Consider the following 16,558-nt stretch of genomic DNA (forward strand, 5'->3'; position numbering starts at 1 on the left):
ACCAGTGCACTTCTAAGTTGCTAAGGGTTGCCACAATAAATACACAACATGTGAGAGCAGACATTTAAATCTGCACATTGTTAAGTTTTAGATTATCTTTAGAATTGATAACTGTACTTATGCATTAGGAAGCATTAAACATAACATAAACAGGACACTCATTAGGCTATGGTGAGATTGCAAGGATAGATATATTGGGCACATAACATTTGTGAACAAATACTAACTTCTTCTTTAATGGCTTACAGATAACTTGAATGAAGCAACATATAAATAAAAAGCAAGTCACGATCAACAGATATCAATCATCTACTGGAAAGAAAACTAAACTGATGTATAAGACAGGAAGAGCACGAAGCACATTTAAAAATATTAAGTCAACAAACGCAGACACATTGGTTTCATCAACTAGGTCACTGAGTGAACACAGAACTGACAACTACCTGTTTTGCATCTGGTTTGACAGAAGAAAGAGGGAGGAAATAAGCAGGGCAGCAGTCATTCTCGACATGTCATGACAACAGTGATCCTTTTTTGGTCATACAGAAAGTGAGTGTGCAGCTCTGGAAAATTATGTTGTGCTTTTGTGATAAACATTTGAAATCCCAATGTTTCAGGTGAAATGTATCGAAAAAATTCAAGCACAAAAATAGGAGGGTGCACATTTACTTGCACTGTGCACAATGTTTTAGAATGAATGTGACTGCCGAAAATGTCTAGTAAAACTCAAAAGGACATTTTATTTGCAGGAAGAGAAAAGAGGTCCTGGAAAAGTAAATGCACTTTAAATATTTACAGCACTTGTTAACATAACATATCCCAAACACATTCTCTGTAGTTTAAATCCCCTTCAGTCCCAGGGTGCTTTTTGTGAACAAATAGGACTGGATGTATAGCCAAAAGCTTTTTTACTTTTTTTGTCCCAGCCGAACTAAAACATAAAGAAAAATCACAATCATTTGATTCCTCAACATCTGTTTAAACCATATACATTAGATCAGACGATACACAGATGAGTTAAGGGTTGATTCCTTTTCCATCATCAACTTAGGGCTCTCAGTTTCCATGCAAACAGGTGTCCCGAAAGTCAGGGGGCTAGATTGTGTTCATCACAGAACCCCTTCACCCTGCGGGCCACTAATGGTTGTGCTGCTCTTCTCTGGTTTCACCAAAGCAACATATCAGCTGATAAAGTCCATCTGCCACAGCAAAACTACTGATATCCATCCTTCAAGCCCACACAAGGACTTTCATATAACTCTTATACACAGAAAATAAACTAGAACTGCTGAGACCGGGGAAACTGCCTTCAAACTGAGGCCTTTGTTCCCTTTTTTGTGATTATGAACCCCTGTAGAAATGCTGGCAGTCACTCCATGTAGTCAAAATCCTCTGGGATCCCAAAGGCTTTGTTCATGCGGCTGTCATCAAAGTTGAACTTCTTCTTCGTCCATGACTTAATGGCAAAAACATTGTCTGAAAACAAAAATAAAATCTTAGTACAATGAGCTGAGAATATACTGTGGGTATTGTCCACAGTATTGATGTATTACATGTGTAATATATGTAATGTAATGCGCTTTGAGCACTTGGCATTTATTTGAGAGCTTTTCCAAGAATTATTATTATTATTATTATTATTACTACTGATGCAATGGCCCTTCCAGTGTTTTACATAGTATGTTAGATAGTTTGAATTATAGTTAGATGACTGGATTGGAGAATGATGGTCGAGTCCAAGAACAAACCATCTGTAGCACTAACTCTATGCTGTTTTGATAAAGGTTGAGGTATTTTGGCTGAAATGTTGATTAATACCGTCTGAACACTTCTGAAGACAGATTGTTTTCCTGGTTATTTGGGTAATTACAGAAGAATGAATGTGTTTGAAGCTGTTAACGAGAGAAGGGGCCCTCTTTGACAGAGCAGTTTTTGTGCTGATTTGATCCCTTTAATCTTTCCAGTAGAGTTATGCATGAATCATTGCCAAACATTTCAGCTACTTCTACTTCAGGGTCATTAAAAAGCGGCAGAGTGTGGATGTGTCACCGGTTGAATGAGGAAAACAAATAGCTCCCTTTAGATTAACACCAGTTTTATCAAGATCTTAAGTCAATAAACTCCTGCTATTAGTAATGCCTTTCGCTTGAGTCCTGAAGGATCACTGTACTCAGGATGTGTGAGTGGGGAAGTGTGTCAGGGCTTGTATGCGAGTCTCTTTGTGTGGGTGTGTCTCAGTGCGACGAGACTACAGGTAAAGCTGCCCAACACCGCTTGTGAAAAGTGGTATAGCCACAGGCACTTCAATACATGAAGGGGGAGTTGTTACATAACACTGCAGGAGTCTGTTGTAATAAGCAAAAATAACGCCAGCTATATCTTTTTTAAATAAGAGGCACACAAGGACACAGCCTATTTTTCCAGCAAACATTGTAGACTTGGCTTTTCTGTTTGGATTTTGTTGAAAATGCAACAATAGAGTAAAACAATTGCTAACTACAAAGGAATAGTGCAGACCTTCTGTTTAGTTTTCTGGGTTTTCAAAGCTGCTCCACTGACTTTGGTGTGTGCATGGGTTTTAAGTGGTAATGTAGAAAGAACAGGGTTTTACAACGTTTTTTTTTCGTAATCTTGAAAGACAAAAACAGACAAAAATCTGCGATTTAAAACACAATATCCTTGGTAGCGGTAAAATCCAGCTGATTGAAAGGACTAAGGAAATTGTGCTTGTAACAGGACAGCTGTGAACTTTACAGCTTGTAGTAAAGCTTGTACTTGTTCTCAGAAAGCTTCTGTGTGAACACTTCATGAATCTGTCTAGCTCTGTCCACGCCGGATGAGGGAAGAACAAATCATGGAAGAGGCACCAATGACTCACAGTGTGTTTAAAGGACTATAATTCTATGGAAGTAAAGACGAAATGTGCCAACAAAAACCGACACCGTGATTTGAAGACCGGTTACAGGCAATATTGACCCTGAAAAGTCAAAACACCACAGGTCCCGCTGGTAACCATGATCCCCGTGGGTCAGCTGTCGCCAAGGTTACCCCTGAGGTCAATGAATGCACAAAGAGAGCATAAGTGTTGACTGCAGGGAGGTGACACAAAGTGCCCTTACAGCTAGATGCTCTAAAGAGTAATCAATGGAAATAAACCACTTTCTGTGATAACTGTATTACTGTTGAGTTAAGCGGCAATTGATGATTGGAGGGGCAGAAAATGTATTGTTTTAGGTATTCCTTAAGCAATAATTAAACATTTTTACAAGGTGCAGCTTCTCAAATGTGAGGGTTTGACGGTTATTTTGGGGTATACAAGATTAACCTGAACACATTTTGATTTTGGACTGTTGGTTCGAACCCTTTGACATTTACCAATGTTTTAAAGAGCATAGGATGAGAAGAGTAGTCAAACAAATACTCTGCTGATTTGTTTATAATCAGATCATAAATTGCATCCCTAAATATAATTTTGCATATCCATTAATCTGTTCTGAAAATTCAACCACTGGCTGCTGTAAAAACAAAATCATCACATTTTCCTAAAACCCAAGGTGATGTTATCAAGTCCAAATTACTAATGTACTAATAAGCAAGACAGTTAAACCAGCAGCTTTCAGAATCATTGCCAATGAATTGTTCTGAATAACTAATCAACTAATTGCTGCAGCTCAATTCTACTAAATGTGCTTTTATTAAAAATGTAAAATAACTCACCTGTCCACCTGGAAACAGCATCTTTTGCAACACCATTTGACTTTCCTGCAAAACAAAATGTATGATCAACATGTGCGCTATTCCTTATTTATGCAATGTGTTTTAAGAGTTAATTATAATTTATACTGGACAGAAAATACTACATGCAATCAATTAAAATGTAATGAGATATTTCATGTTATTAGATTCATGTATCTGATTTATTATTATTATTATTATTATTAATATGAAGACTTTTTTTTGTTTTTTTATTGAATATACAAATATTACCATGAATGTGGATAAATACTGTATTAACAATATGGTATTCTGTTTTTCACATTTGTTATTTTTTATTTGTTATTTTTTTATCTGTTTGAAATAAAGACTGAAAATGAAAAAATGAAAAGAATAGATGAGGGAAGCAGTGTTCATTTTGTGTTGAAATTCCTTAAGCCATATGTTTGTTTTGTGGACACTGTGCCAATGTGAAAAAAAGCAATGTGGAGTGATTGCCTCATGAGAACACCCAGCTGACATGCTGTTGACCTCAAAGTAGAAAATGTTTTCTACAACAAATTTACTCCACGTCTAGTAAACTCAATTAAACTGCCACAAAACTCTGAACACAAGACAGAAAATACTGGGAACATAAATGAAGGTTGGCACTAAACAATTCCCTTTATATAGGAACGTGTGGTCGGTGAAGTGATGGTTGGATTGCTACGGTCATACTGTATGAACAAGTTGTGGAGTACTATGAAATCAAAGTGGACAGCTGAGCCTAAACCTCCCCTGCAGCTGCAGCTAGAAAAAACCCATGGAGAAACCTGACGTAGGTCTGAGCAACGTGCTGGGATTGTGTTCAAGCTTTAAGGGAAATATTTAGTGACCAATAAAACTGAATCCTGAAACAACAGCAGGTAACATCATCGAGTGTCTAGGTTTTAAACCAACACTTTTGTGGCTGCTGTGCTATGAAGACTGCAGATTTCTCCTTGATTTGTCTTTCAAGAAAAGCAGAGGAGTGATCTGCTTCAAGGCCTTGAACAGTAGCAATGTCATTGACTGTCAGCAATGATCATGTCAGCATTAATTGAGATTGAAAGGATAAAAACAAACATTAATAGGAAGACAAATAAAAAGCAGCTGCAAGTGGGAGGGACTCAATTGCATAACTTCTGACTCATAGACCTGTGAATGGGCCTGCGTTTGGCTACATGACTAATGTTCTATTCTGCTTATCTGAACCCGATACATCACGGTAGTTTGCTACAACCTGGGAAGGACAACAAAGACGATCACAAACTATGTTTACCTTTGGTGACTAAGTAATTTAAGAACTCCAAAATCATCCATAAATCTGTGTATTGTTGTTGTTCTCCTTCAAAATGGTTGTAAATAAGCTGTTTGAAATCATATCCAACTGTAACACTGCCTCTTCATAACGTGTCATATCTGACACGCCTTTGGCTGTGTTTTCTCTCACGTGTTTTTTGCCCTTCCCATGTTTGGTGTTTTTTTTTTTTAGCCCCACCTTTTGCCACATATGCTTATTGGTATCTGTGGGTGCGGTCATCACTGTAAAACAATTTGACATGCCAAATGCAACTTGAATACAAATGTTATTTGTCAACTTGTTGCCACTTATCCTGTATGTTTTGTGGACCCGACAGTGAGCATGTATGACGTTAAAGCTTTAAATAATACATTAAATAGGATAAGACACAGCGACTACAGTCAAATACATTCAAATGTTGGACTTGCATATTTGTTTCTATCATTTTAGAAACTGCTGTCAAATCATTCAATCTTTGTCAAACATGCGCACAGCAGAGGTCATCTCAAATAAATTCAATAGCCAATAATTAGTACATAATACATATTTGGTGTTGGTTACATGTGCCGAAGGTGAAAATAAGGAATATTGTTTGTGAAATATTTTATTTATTATTCAAAATCTCAAATACCCATTCTATATATTAAAGGGGTAAGTAGTCAAAATGTATGTGTATTATTGTTCGAACAGTGGTGGAAGAAATACTGCATATTAAAATGTCACTAAAATAAAAGTACAGAAGTATTATTTGCTAAATGTACTTTGACCACGGGTTCCAACAAGACATCTACTTCAAAATAGTCTCTGAACAAATGAGTATCACTTCTGGGGGAACAGGTATGAGCCCATCCTGCAAGACGAGTCCAAGCCTCCTCAGCAGCAGACAAAACATAAAGTCACACACAGAAATAGAATCTCTCTGAGCATAACTCAAGCTGCACTGACGGGAGATGTGTGTGTGTGTGTGAGAGAGAGAGAGAGAGAGAGAGAGAGAGAGAGAGAGAGAGAGAGTGTGTGTGTGTGTGTGTGTGTGTGTGTGGTAGTTATAAAAGAAGAATATATAACAAAAAGCAAAGAACACATGATTTAAAGTAAGAGGAAGTGTGTCTTCTCGCCAACTAATGGGTTTATCTGTTGAATCTCTGTGATTTATCTGTGCACACAGTAGAGCAGAACATTTAGAGAGGTATGCACAGAGAAAGATGAGAGACTGAACTTTCACAATAGCCTCAGCTTACACAGAAGATAAATGACAGGTAATAAATAAGAAGGCCCTGGATTCTACCCTCTGGATGTAAAGATAACATGAATATCTCTGCCCCATTTCCAAACAAGTTCATACCAAAGCCTCGATTTACAGAGGGGATACATTCAAGTTGAATAATATGAAGGCCCTGAAGTCTGTATATACCCTCTGGAAACAAAAAGACAATTCATATCTCTGCCTCCTTTCCTGTGATATGTAAGACTTGCATGTATTATACTTAGCCTAAATGTTTTATCAACGGTTCAATATTTCAAAATAAAAAAATGGCAGTTTTTCCTTTTCCCACTTTTCCTGAGGTTGGGATCTATTATCCAACAGCTGTTGCAGTGATTAAGCTTGGCAATGAATGTATCACAAGCACCAGAGGCCGAGCTCCTGCAGAGTCTCCAACAACGTGATCATGAAGTCATTTCTCTGGGCAGGGAAACAAATATAAATGTTAAAGGAATGGGTTTTTTTTCTGGATTTTAGCACGTTTTGGCACCAACCTTAAAAACACATCTTTAATGTATCTACCATAAAGAATAGTTGGCAGACCACAGCTGTCGTAAAATATATCACATTGGCTTTTCTCCTTTTAAAAAGGTACTTTTATACAAATACAAGTACTGTGGTAAATGCTTACATTACTGGAACTTCATCTGAAACTTAGATACAAAACTATAACGGTATCTATGGTAGAACGTCTTCATAGATATTTTTGGTCATAAGTGAATCAAATTAATTTATTTGTAAGATTGCTACAACAGTTATTTTAACTTGAACTACATTAGCCAGGAATGATTTGCCTGCATGTCTCTTTTGTTGTCAGTAGAAGACATAATATTAATGTAATGCTGAAGTGGAAAGAAACAGCGTGTGTGCAGACTAAGTGCATGCTTGGTGAAACAAAGGGAGGTGCAGGCAAACCAAGCAGACATTTTTATGACACCACACATCTCACATCTCACATGTGTACATACGGTAACACCCCCCCTTCTCCACAGGTCAGCTGTAACAAGAACTCAAGGTGGTGTAAGATGTTTGTAATACCACTAATGGCTGTGTGCATTGTGGGGATGTATTATAGAAGAGGTGTGTCAATAAGTCAGGGCCAGTGGCCTTGTCTTCGCCATAAAAAGCTTTTAACTACAAACCCTCAGAGCTGAGAGGTCACACTGCTCATTTACTGTAGAGAGCAATTCAAACTGACATGCAAGTTTAAGAGCTGACCAGAAAGCAGAGGTCTGTGTCTCAGCAGGAAGCTGCTCACTGTTCACACTCGTCGTCTCGTATCTGCATGACACCAGTTTGTGGTTCCAGCTGACGGTTAAATACTGACATCAGAGCGTATTTCAAATGTTGAGCAAAGACCACTTGCAATCAACTTTTCACTTCCTTGTTCTCATTTGATTCAAACCGTGAGAAACTGTGACCCTGCAGACCAAATACATGTTGGTTCTCAGCAGTACGACGTGACATCCTTTAATCAGACCCTGCACAACTAAATCATGTCTTTAGTTATGTCATATTATTATTCATACAACAAATAACTGTGGTCCGTCTCTGTTCACAAACACAAGCTTTTCTTTATTTGGATACCTTGGTTAGAGCCTTCTCAACAGCCAGGAACAGCTACATGTTCAATGTAATGTGTGAGGAGAGAATGGTAACACTTCCTGCCTATGTTATTTTTAGCACTATGAGTCAAGGGTTTTTTCACTGGACTCCTTTGCAGTTCTTTTCTGGTACAGTTTTCATTAATGTGCCTACAGTAAGTCTGTGTTGAAAAATGTACAAGCTTAAACAATGTCTGCCAACTGTATCATAGTCCTATTTTTATCACTGCTATTTGTGACAATTAGTGGGAGGCTGAACTGAAATCGTCCAGCACCTAAGGCACAACTCAGGATTCATTATGGGGTGTGAAACCAGCTCCTCGAGTGGTTTGCTTCACTAACGTTGACCACCTTTGCCTCTCTTCTTATAGAGATCATAACTGAATGTAAAAAAAAAACACCATCTGCCTTCATAAGCCACCTCATGTTGGAATCAAGTCTCCATATTTGTTTAGAAAAACGTTTTTTTTTAGCATTATTTCACTAGATACAAGCTATATTGTCAGATATTTCTGGTGATTGTCAAAACCTCCACAAATATCTATAGAGATTACAGAATACATGCAGGCTTTTAAATCCAGTGGCAACAATTCATTTGACATTACATGCTCCGGAAAAATTCAACAATGAATTCCTTGTGAATGTGCTTTGTAATGAAGTGGCTGTTAAGCTACGCTGCCTATAGCATGAGTCTCTACATACACTCAATGAACAGTCAAATGGAAGCTTTGTCTGATGCAATGCAGTCCAATGCAGCAGCTATGGTTGTTGTTGATTATATTAAATATAATCCATTCTCACATAACTTCACAACTCACTATTATTATTTATTACATAATAGATTTTATTTTTATACCCCTGGAAATAATGACAGCACTTTATTCTTTATTCCTAAGTATGTATGCTGCGTGTATTTGTTGTTTTATGTTGTGATGTTTTTTATTTTGATGGCACCTTTTGAAAGGGAGAAGCATTTATTTACCTCATTGTACATGTATAATGACATTAAACGATTCTATTCTACTCAGTTCAGTTTCATAGAGACGAATAACCAGCACTCTGACATGGTCTCACACCGTTAGAGTTTCACTGAGTCACCTTATGAAGCTGGATTGTATTACGTTTTACAGGAAGATATATTTCTCTGTTCAGTGATCATAGGTGACTTGATTGAAGCGAAATGCTTTAAACAAACTCTTTGAAAATGAAAAAGAAAGCAGTCACGTTGCGTCTGTACTCACTCATCTCCTCGACGACCTCGGGGTCACATTCTCTGTACTTCTCGACCTCGGCCTGCAGCTGCGTCCGCTCCTCTCTCAGAGCCTGCAGCTCCTTCAGCAGAGAGCCTCTCTCCTTCTACACACACACACACACATCATTTGGCTTTTTATAAGTGTAACTCTAATAGATTCATTATTATTTTTAGCACATTTCATTCACAGTACATCATGATTTTGGTACATTTTATGAAAAGGTTCTTACTGTGTCTTGACGTCCTACTTTCGCTTTTTCAACCGCTTTCTGAACGGACGCTTTTCGCTGTTTTGCTTCAGAAATCTGGAAAGTTAAATAGTCTAACATCAGGCAAATTTCACACACATTTTCCACCAAGGAAAACCATGTAAACAAAACACATTTTCCTGTTTCTGGCATGAAATAATATTATTTTTCAACTTCAAAGTGTCAACAGTTGCTGAGAAAACACAATGATGTCCTGAACGATAACAAATCAACATTAGTTAGCGCATCTTTGACAAGAGAGCAGAAGATAATCTGGCTTTTGTAGCTTTTAAGCATTATGTAAACCTCCCAAAAATCTCAGTTTCCTATGATTGCTCACCAGTGCATTAGACGCTAATGGTTTATTGACGGTAGAAGCTAATTATGTTGTGCATTAGAGTGTCAAAGCATGCCCTAGTCTGAAAGAAAGGAAGCTGGGTTATTATTTGTTTGTAAATAAGACTTTTTCTAATGTACAATTTAGAGCCATCACTTCATTAGTCATGATATCATTCATACAATTTACATTGCTAGACAGATTGCGGCCCTAGATCCTTTAACTTCTGTTGTAGAAATGTGGAGGCCATCGCTCTCTGAGGAGTCGCCACCCTCTCACCATCTGCCTGCCGAGATTACGAGGAGTGATACTTCTGACACTACCAATCTCCCAGCAAAACCACCAAGTGCAACATGGGAGAATCTCAGTGCTGAGTTATTAATAGGGCTCATTCGTTGTATTTTTTGGCGGGAATTCTCTGTTTATTATCAATAAAGAAATTGAGGAAATAATATGAAACCAAAACACTATGATGAAAGCAGAGGTTGCGCTAGACCTTTTCGCTGCCCGTAATTTTGACGGGCAGGATCGTAACATTTCCGTCAAAATCCAGTGGAGAGAGCACGCTCAACTGTCAACAGGGGACTGTTCGCGCCGTGTTATGCGTGTTCACTGCACCTCGCGGGAGCGCGCGCAGCGTAAAGCAAATACTCACAGACATTTCAATGATCTGTTCGGCAAAGTTAGGTTTGGAAACGGTATAATTTCCTTTTGGGCTGGCATGCATAACACGGCATAACACCAGAGCCTCGCTGCGGGGAAACAGTGGCGCTGTTCTAAATTTGTTCTAATCCGTCAAAATGACGGACGGCTTTCAGATTTTTCCGTCATTGTTAAAAAAAATTCGTCATAGACGGAAAATATTCAGTTAACGCGACCTCTGGATGAAAGATATCCATTATAATTCATCCACTGCCTCTTCTTCCCGTCATTCTATTACTAGAAGCACTACAGTAAACTAGGGCTGCTCGATTATGGCAAAAATCATAATCTCGATTATTTGGGTCAATAATTGTAATTGCGATTATTAAATGTGATTATTCATTGACTTTGAAAACATCCATTTATTGGAGAAAAAAATGTGAACAGTATGTTTTTAACAGTTGATTACCCTGAACTTTAAGTATAATTCAACTGAAAAACCCAAAAAATATTTAAAAAATAAAAAGTAATAATAATAATAAAAAAATAATCATTTTATTTCGATTANCCCTCATAATGTTGCATAAACAGTGCGTCTCAGCTTGAAGAAATGTCCTTCCGCGTTGCCCTTTATTGTCGGATGTATTGTTCAGTCTTCTATCACCATCACTACTGACGTTCTCTCATTCTAACGCGACTTACCTACTACTACTACTATTAACTATTCACTATTACTCACTATACTACTACTATAATATTAACCTCACTACTACTACTACTATTAATATATCTACTACTACTACTACTACTTTCTACTTATCTCTTTTATTCATTAACTGTATTACTTACTTTACTACTTAGCGTCGCCACTTTATCTACCGTATTAAATATTTTACTCTACTTAACTACTACTATTTTATATACTACTTACTATACTACTACTATTACTATTTACTTACTACTTACTTTACTACTACTATTACTACTTATCTACTACTATACTACTATCACTACTACCTACATACTACTACTATCTTTTACAGGTGTCTTCAACATAAATGGCCCGGAAGCACTCACTTAGACACTACTGGGCCAACATAACGTACTTTCTCTTGTCCTCGCGTCGGTGCAACTATATAAATATTTGCTTTGACTACATTATTGTTAAGATTGTTTCGTTTATCAACGCTACAACTATAGGCGGTTTTTGAAGTCGGTTGTTCGTTGTTGGGTGTAAAGCCAATAGCAGCTGTTTGCTTGCGGAGCCCGACAGCGCGAGCAGGCTCTCTCCGTTGAGCGAGAGCGGCGCTCCTTCACTACAGACTATCCATGCGCCACCTTTGCCAATAATGTTTTTAATACCAGCGGTAAACCGCTCAGTGCGCGCCGGGCCTAATAAAACTTATCTTTAAATATAATGAAAGTCACCGGAGGAAGTTAAAGGAGAGTGACAGGGAGCATGAGAAGAAGAGGGAGAGAACGTTTCAGCCAGCTTGATCGATGGAGTTGGCTTCTAGTGGTGCAGTGACGCGTCCTAAAACCCTTTTATAATCTATCGATTAGATTTATGATTCGAAAATTATAAAAGTAGGGTAGACATGTGGAGATTATCCGGCTGAACAAAACGTGCATTTATCAAACAGGTTCGTTTTCCACAGACCTTATTTCCAGCTATTTTCCAAAACCCTGTGGAGAAATCCCATTGCTTTTTGTGGAGGGAACCAGCAGCTTACTTCCTGGTTTTATGACACGTCACTGCACCTCTCAATATGATGCCAATATAAACAAGGTCTTCTGTCGGCTCTGTACATCAATGCCGACCTATGCTGACAAGTAAGTGAAGAGTAGAAAATATAAAAGGTATTGGCTATAGGGAAATGTCCCAGCAGTTTAGGAGAATGAAGGTTCTAATCTATTACATAGCCATTACATTTCTAACTCCTAATGACAGGAAGGCAGAAAGTGCATTATACAAATAATAATACTCATAATAATAGCAGACATTCTTTAACAATGACCACAATATCATTATTTTAATAAACCAAATATGAACAATTGAGGAAAATGAGGAAGACCTGATGATTCAAATGTTGTAGTAGAAGTAGTAATGTAGTTAGTGCATAAATTACTATGGCAACAAATGTGTTAATTTTCTTCATTATAAGTCGATTTACTACCACAACTACTACTGCTGCTATTACTAGTAGTACCAATCCGTACTTTTCCAACATAAAGCGATAGCCCTCCTGGCTTGAAAAAGGCCAAAATCCAGAAGCTTGGTCCGTTTGGAAGTCTGTTTGAAATCCTTTGGATATGTTCCAAGTACACAAATGTTGACGTTCAAAAGGACCTTAATGTTAAACATCTCTGACAGACACCTAATAACATCCTTCCAGAATATTGGCAGACATATGATGAAGTTTGACAGGAGTTATACTATTGTGCATTGTTATTAAAAGGAATAAGATGGCAGCATTTAAATCTCATCTATGAAAAATAACATGTTCTTTTCGTAGCGCTTTTCCTGGTGCTCAGAAGAATAACAACATGGCTGTTTAAAATCGTTTTGACACAAGTATTACATAGTATAAAGTCATGTCTGTATGTCTGGGTGTGTTTGTGTGCAGCAACTGGACAAAAATGAACTAGGAAATGTTTTTGTTTTTGCTTTAAATTGATATTAAATCATTTTATATATTGTATATTTTCTATATACACGTGAGGCACATTTGTCTCTGTTCACAATTATGTTTAAAATCTATCAGCTGTAGCCATGTCTCCCTAATCAAAAGAGCAATCATTGAGGCACTTTAAGAATGTGTAGTGGTTCACTGTGTTAACCTATGGGTAATATAAGGTGTTATCAAGTCAGTCAAAGCGAATAATAATAATCTAAAGGTGAGTTTAGTGAAGATGTGTTTTTCTTTGTCCGATGTACTTCTCTTTGAGTTACAGGTAATCAGATTAGGTTTGAGGATTCACGTCCACAGTTTTTTGCACAAAATGCTCAGTAATGTGTTTTCTGTGTTTTAGAAGGACACTGCAGCATCCAATGACCCGTTTGCTCCCGGCGGGACGACAGTGAACGCCAGCTCAGATCCAGGTACTGAGCTGCAGCGCCCCCTTCTGGGGACAGACGCAACTGCAGCTGTTTAAAAGATAAAGTGCCAAATCAATAATTTAAAGTGTGAAATGCTCAGTGACTCTTACATGCTTGTGTGTTTCAGATCCATTTGCTGCAGTGTTTGGTAACGAGTCTTTCGGAGGGGGCTTTGCAGATTTCAGTGCGTTGACAAAGGTAATAAACATGTGTAGTAGGGCTGCTCGATTATGGCAAAAATCATAATCTCGATTATTTGGGTCAATAATTGTAATTACGATTATTAAATGTGATTATTCATTGACTTTGAAAACATCCATTTATTGGAGAAAAAAAATGTGAACAGTATGTTTTTAACAGTTGATTACACTGAACTTTAAATATAATTCAACTGAAAAACCAAAAAAATATCTTTGGTTCAAATCTACCTTATCCACTAATAGAAAACTTGTTTTGATGGAAAAATCTATCATCATCTCTTGTTATGCTATACATAACAGTCTCTGTTCTGTACAGCGCAAGATGTTCTTCATCCATTCTGTTTTGTTTGATATCATATGCAGCTTTTGAGACATAAGGTTGTTTTTTAACACCGAGCGTCTTCACCTGGTTTTCCAGATCCTCCAGTTTGTTCTTGCGAGCGTGCAGGGCCTTGCTGGGAAAGGCCCAGTAGTAGTTGGACGTACCCACTCTCTCAGAGTCCACCATGTTGTCGTCCACCAGGCTCTGCAGAACGTCCTTCACACTCATGGGAGCTTAAAGCAGCAGAGAGAGGAAAACACACCTCCTACATTACACATACACACTCACATTTTCCATCATTCCTCTGACTCTCCAGCAGCTATTTGTGGATTATTGATTTGTGCACGACTGATTCAAACAGGAGGTTTGATTGTTACACGCTGAGAAGACTTAAGGTGATGTTCGGATGTTAGGTTTAACATTGCATTTTACTGAGGATTTGAAAAATACAAGAAGGTCTAATTCTTCCTGTTGGCGAGGCGTACCACTCGAATGCTCGCACATCTTCACCCTCACATCTGCTGCCTATCGGGCCGTGTTATGCTTATCTGAGAGAACATTGCATGAGAGGATGTAACAGTAGAGGAGTTCCTTTTTGAACAGTGTCAGCGGTGAAATGTGATACTCCCACGCTTCACTGTGAAAACAGAAAGCGCCTATCTGCTGTGTTAAGGGCTGAGCTGGATGTTGAACAGGAGCACAAATAAAAACGAGATGCGAAAATGAAAGGCGCTCTGGATGGATCAAACAAGCTCTGTATGTGCCTGACTCCAGTCCTTGGTCTTGTTTCTATGACTCAGATAGCTTTTTGGCCTTTTTTCAACTTCTGCTTTTTAAGGGTTACCGGTATTTTATAACCACTATTTGTTTAAAGTAGCTGAGATTGCTTCCTTGGTCTCTTTTCTAACATGTTCCCCCCCTTCTACAGGAACATGTGCCCATAGTGCAGAACTCTTGTTGCCCCCTCCCCCATCACTTAGTAACTATATCATGCCCAAGTAAGGGGGACAAAAACATGTGCTTTTAATCACAGCAACATGATCCAGTTTCTCTGGATTAATGTTATGTCCACCCAAACATACACAACACAGCTTTGTTCCTCTGCAGCTCTTAAAAATGCAAGATCGTATTTTTCCCCCGCTTTAATCTAAGCTCAATTTTGACAATGAGGAAATGTGTTTCATTTCAAACTAAAAGCTTTCAATGGTTCTCTGCACTGTGAGATTGCTGCTGTCGATAAGGCTGGTTCTGCAGAATAAATACAGTTAAGATGGCAACAGCTAGTCCTGGTTGCCATGGCCATGTTGCAAGCATGTCACCGCAATGTTTTCATGAATGCATGAGGGTGTAGTGCCTGTTCACACTGACTTTGTTGTCTTTGGAGATAATCTGATAGAATGTTACTTATTAAAGACAAAAGTTGGTATCAATAGATCCATGCCCCATGTATGACACTTTAAGAACACTACCGATTTATATCTATTGTTCACCTGTCGAGAACGTGTTGAAACAGAAAGAAATTCTCTGCTGATCTCACAAACATTGTAGATTAAAAGTCCTTAATGTTTTTTATTTAGATCATATTTGGTATTTACTTAAAATACTCTTTTAGGCTAAAATGCATATTCAAGTAACGTGTACTGCAACAATTAACAGCTCTGTTCACTGTCAATTACCTCTTAAAAATCTGCAGACTGACTGGATGAAGAATTATGAAAATAAGAGAATAATCAGTTCCAACATGTTTATGCTTTGCCATTAGAAATCCCTCGAGTGTCTCCTGTTCAGACTCAGCTCTGAGAATCATGTTTTTCTTTTCTAAAAATATAGTAATGACTCCACAAACCTTTAAAAACCAGCAAGGGAAACACAAACACAGACAAGAGCAAACCAAAAAGCACCATACAAAGCGGTGGATCAATACTCACTTATGCCTTTTTGCTTGGGGGCGATCTTCTCAATGTCTTTCAGCTGAAACACATCTTTCTGAGAAGAGAATATATTCAAGATTTGTAATCACGGTACAGTCGAAAAAGGAACAATTTAGCATCTATCTGCAACCTTATTTAGTGCTAAAATGTTTTCAACTTTCCCTTTTCAAGCACATTAAAGCCATTGTTAGGCCAGTCCGTTTAGTTATGATATGTGTATGAAAGAGAGTAATCATTTGGTAGCAGTTTGCAAGTTGGCTTTCGTCTTCTTCACAATAAGACAGCCTATTCAATATGAGGGATAATGATTAAATACTTATTAAATTGTGTTAAATTCAATTAAAATGCATAATCATACTGTGCGGCCTGGTACGGCAGCTGCACCGCCCTCAACCGTAAGGCTTTACAGAGGGTGGTGAAAACTGCACAGCACATCACCAGGACGGAGCTGCCATCCATGGAGGACCTCTACCCCCAGCGGCTCAGGAAGAAAGCCCTCAGGATTATCAAAGACCCCCATCATCCCAGCCACAAACTGTTCAGTCTGCTGCCGTCTGGCAGGCGTTACCGCATCATCCTGACAAGAACAACCAGATTCAGTGACAGCTTCATCCCACAGGCAATAA

The 16,558-nt window shown here is 38.2% G+C and overlaps 1 protein-coding gene across 1 annotated transcript in view; it reads right to left on the reverse strand.

The window, feature by feature from the left end:
* Nucleotides 1-117: 117 nt before the first annotated feature.
* The window catches only part of mnd1 (meiotic nuclear divisions 1 homolog (S. cerevisiae)), a 20,418-nt gene continuing 3,977 nt past the window's right edge, over nt 118-16,558 (reverse strand). Inside the window, exons 3-8 of the mRNA XM_010790188.1 lie at nt 15,930-15,987; nt 14,086-14,234; nt 9,383-9,457; nt 9,142-9,256; nt 3,718-3,762; nt 118-1,476 (exon numbers count right to left, since the gene is read on the reverse strand). Coding sequence (XP_010788490.1) covers nt 1,370-1,476; nt 3,718-3,762; nt 9,142-9,256; nt 9,383-9,457; nt 14,086-14,234; nt 15,930-15,987 — 549 coding nt within the window. The 3' untranslated portion in view covers nt 118-1,369. The remainder of the gene's footprint in view (nt 1,477-3,717; nt 3,763-9,141; nt 9,257-9,382; nt 9,458-14,085; nt 14,235-15,929; nt 15,988-16,558) is intronic.

The sequence above is a fragment of the Notothenia coriiceps genome, unplaced genomic scaffold, assembly GCF_000735185.1.
Source record: "Notothenia coriiceps isolate Sejong01 unplaced genomic scaffold, NC01 NC01_scaffold00001470, whole genome shotgun sequence".
Lineage (NCBI taxonomy): Eukaryota > Metazoa > Chordata > Actinopteri > Perciformes > Nototheniidae > Notothenia > Notothenia coriiceps.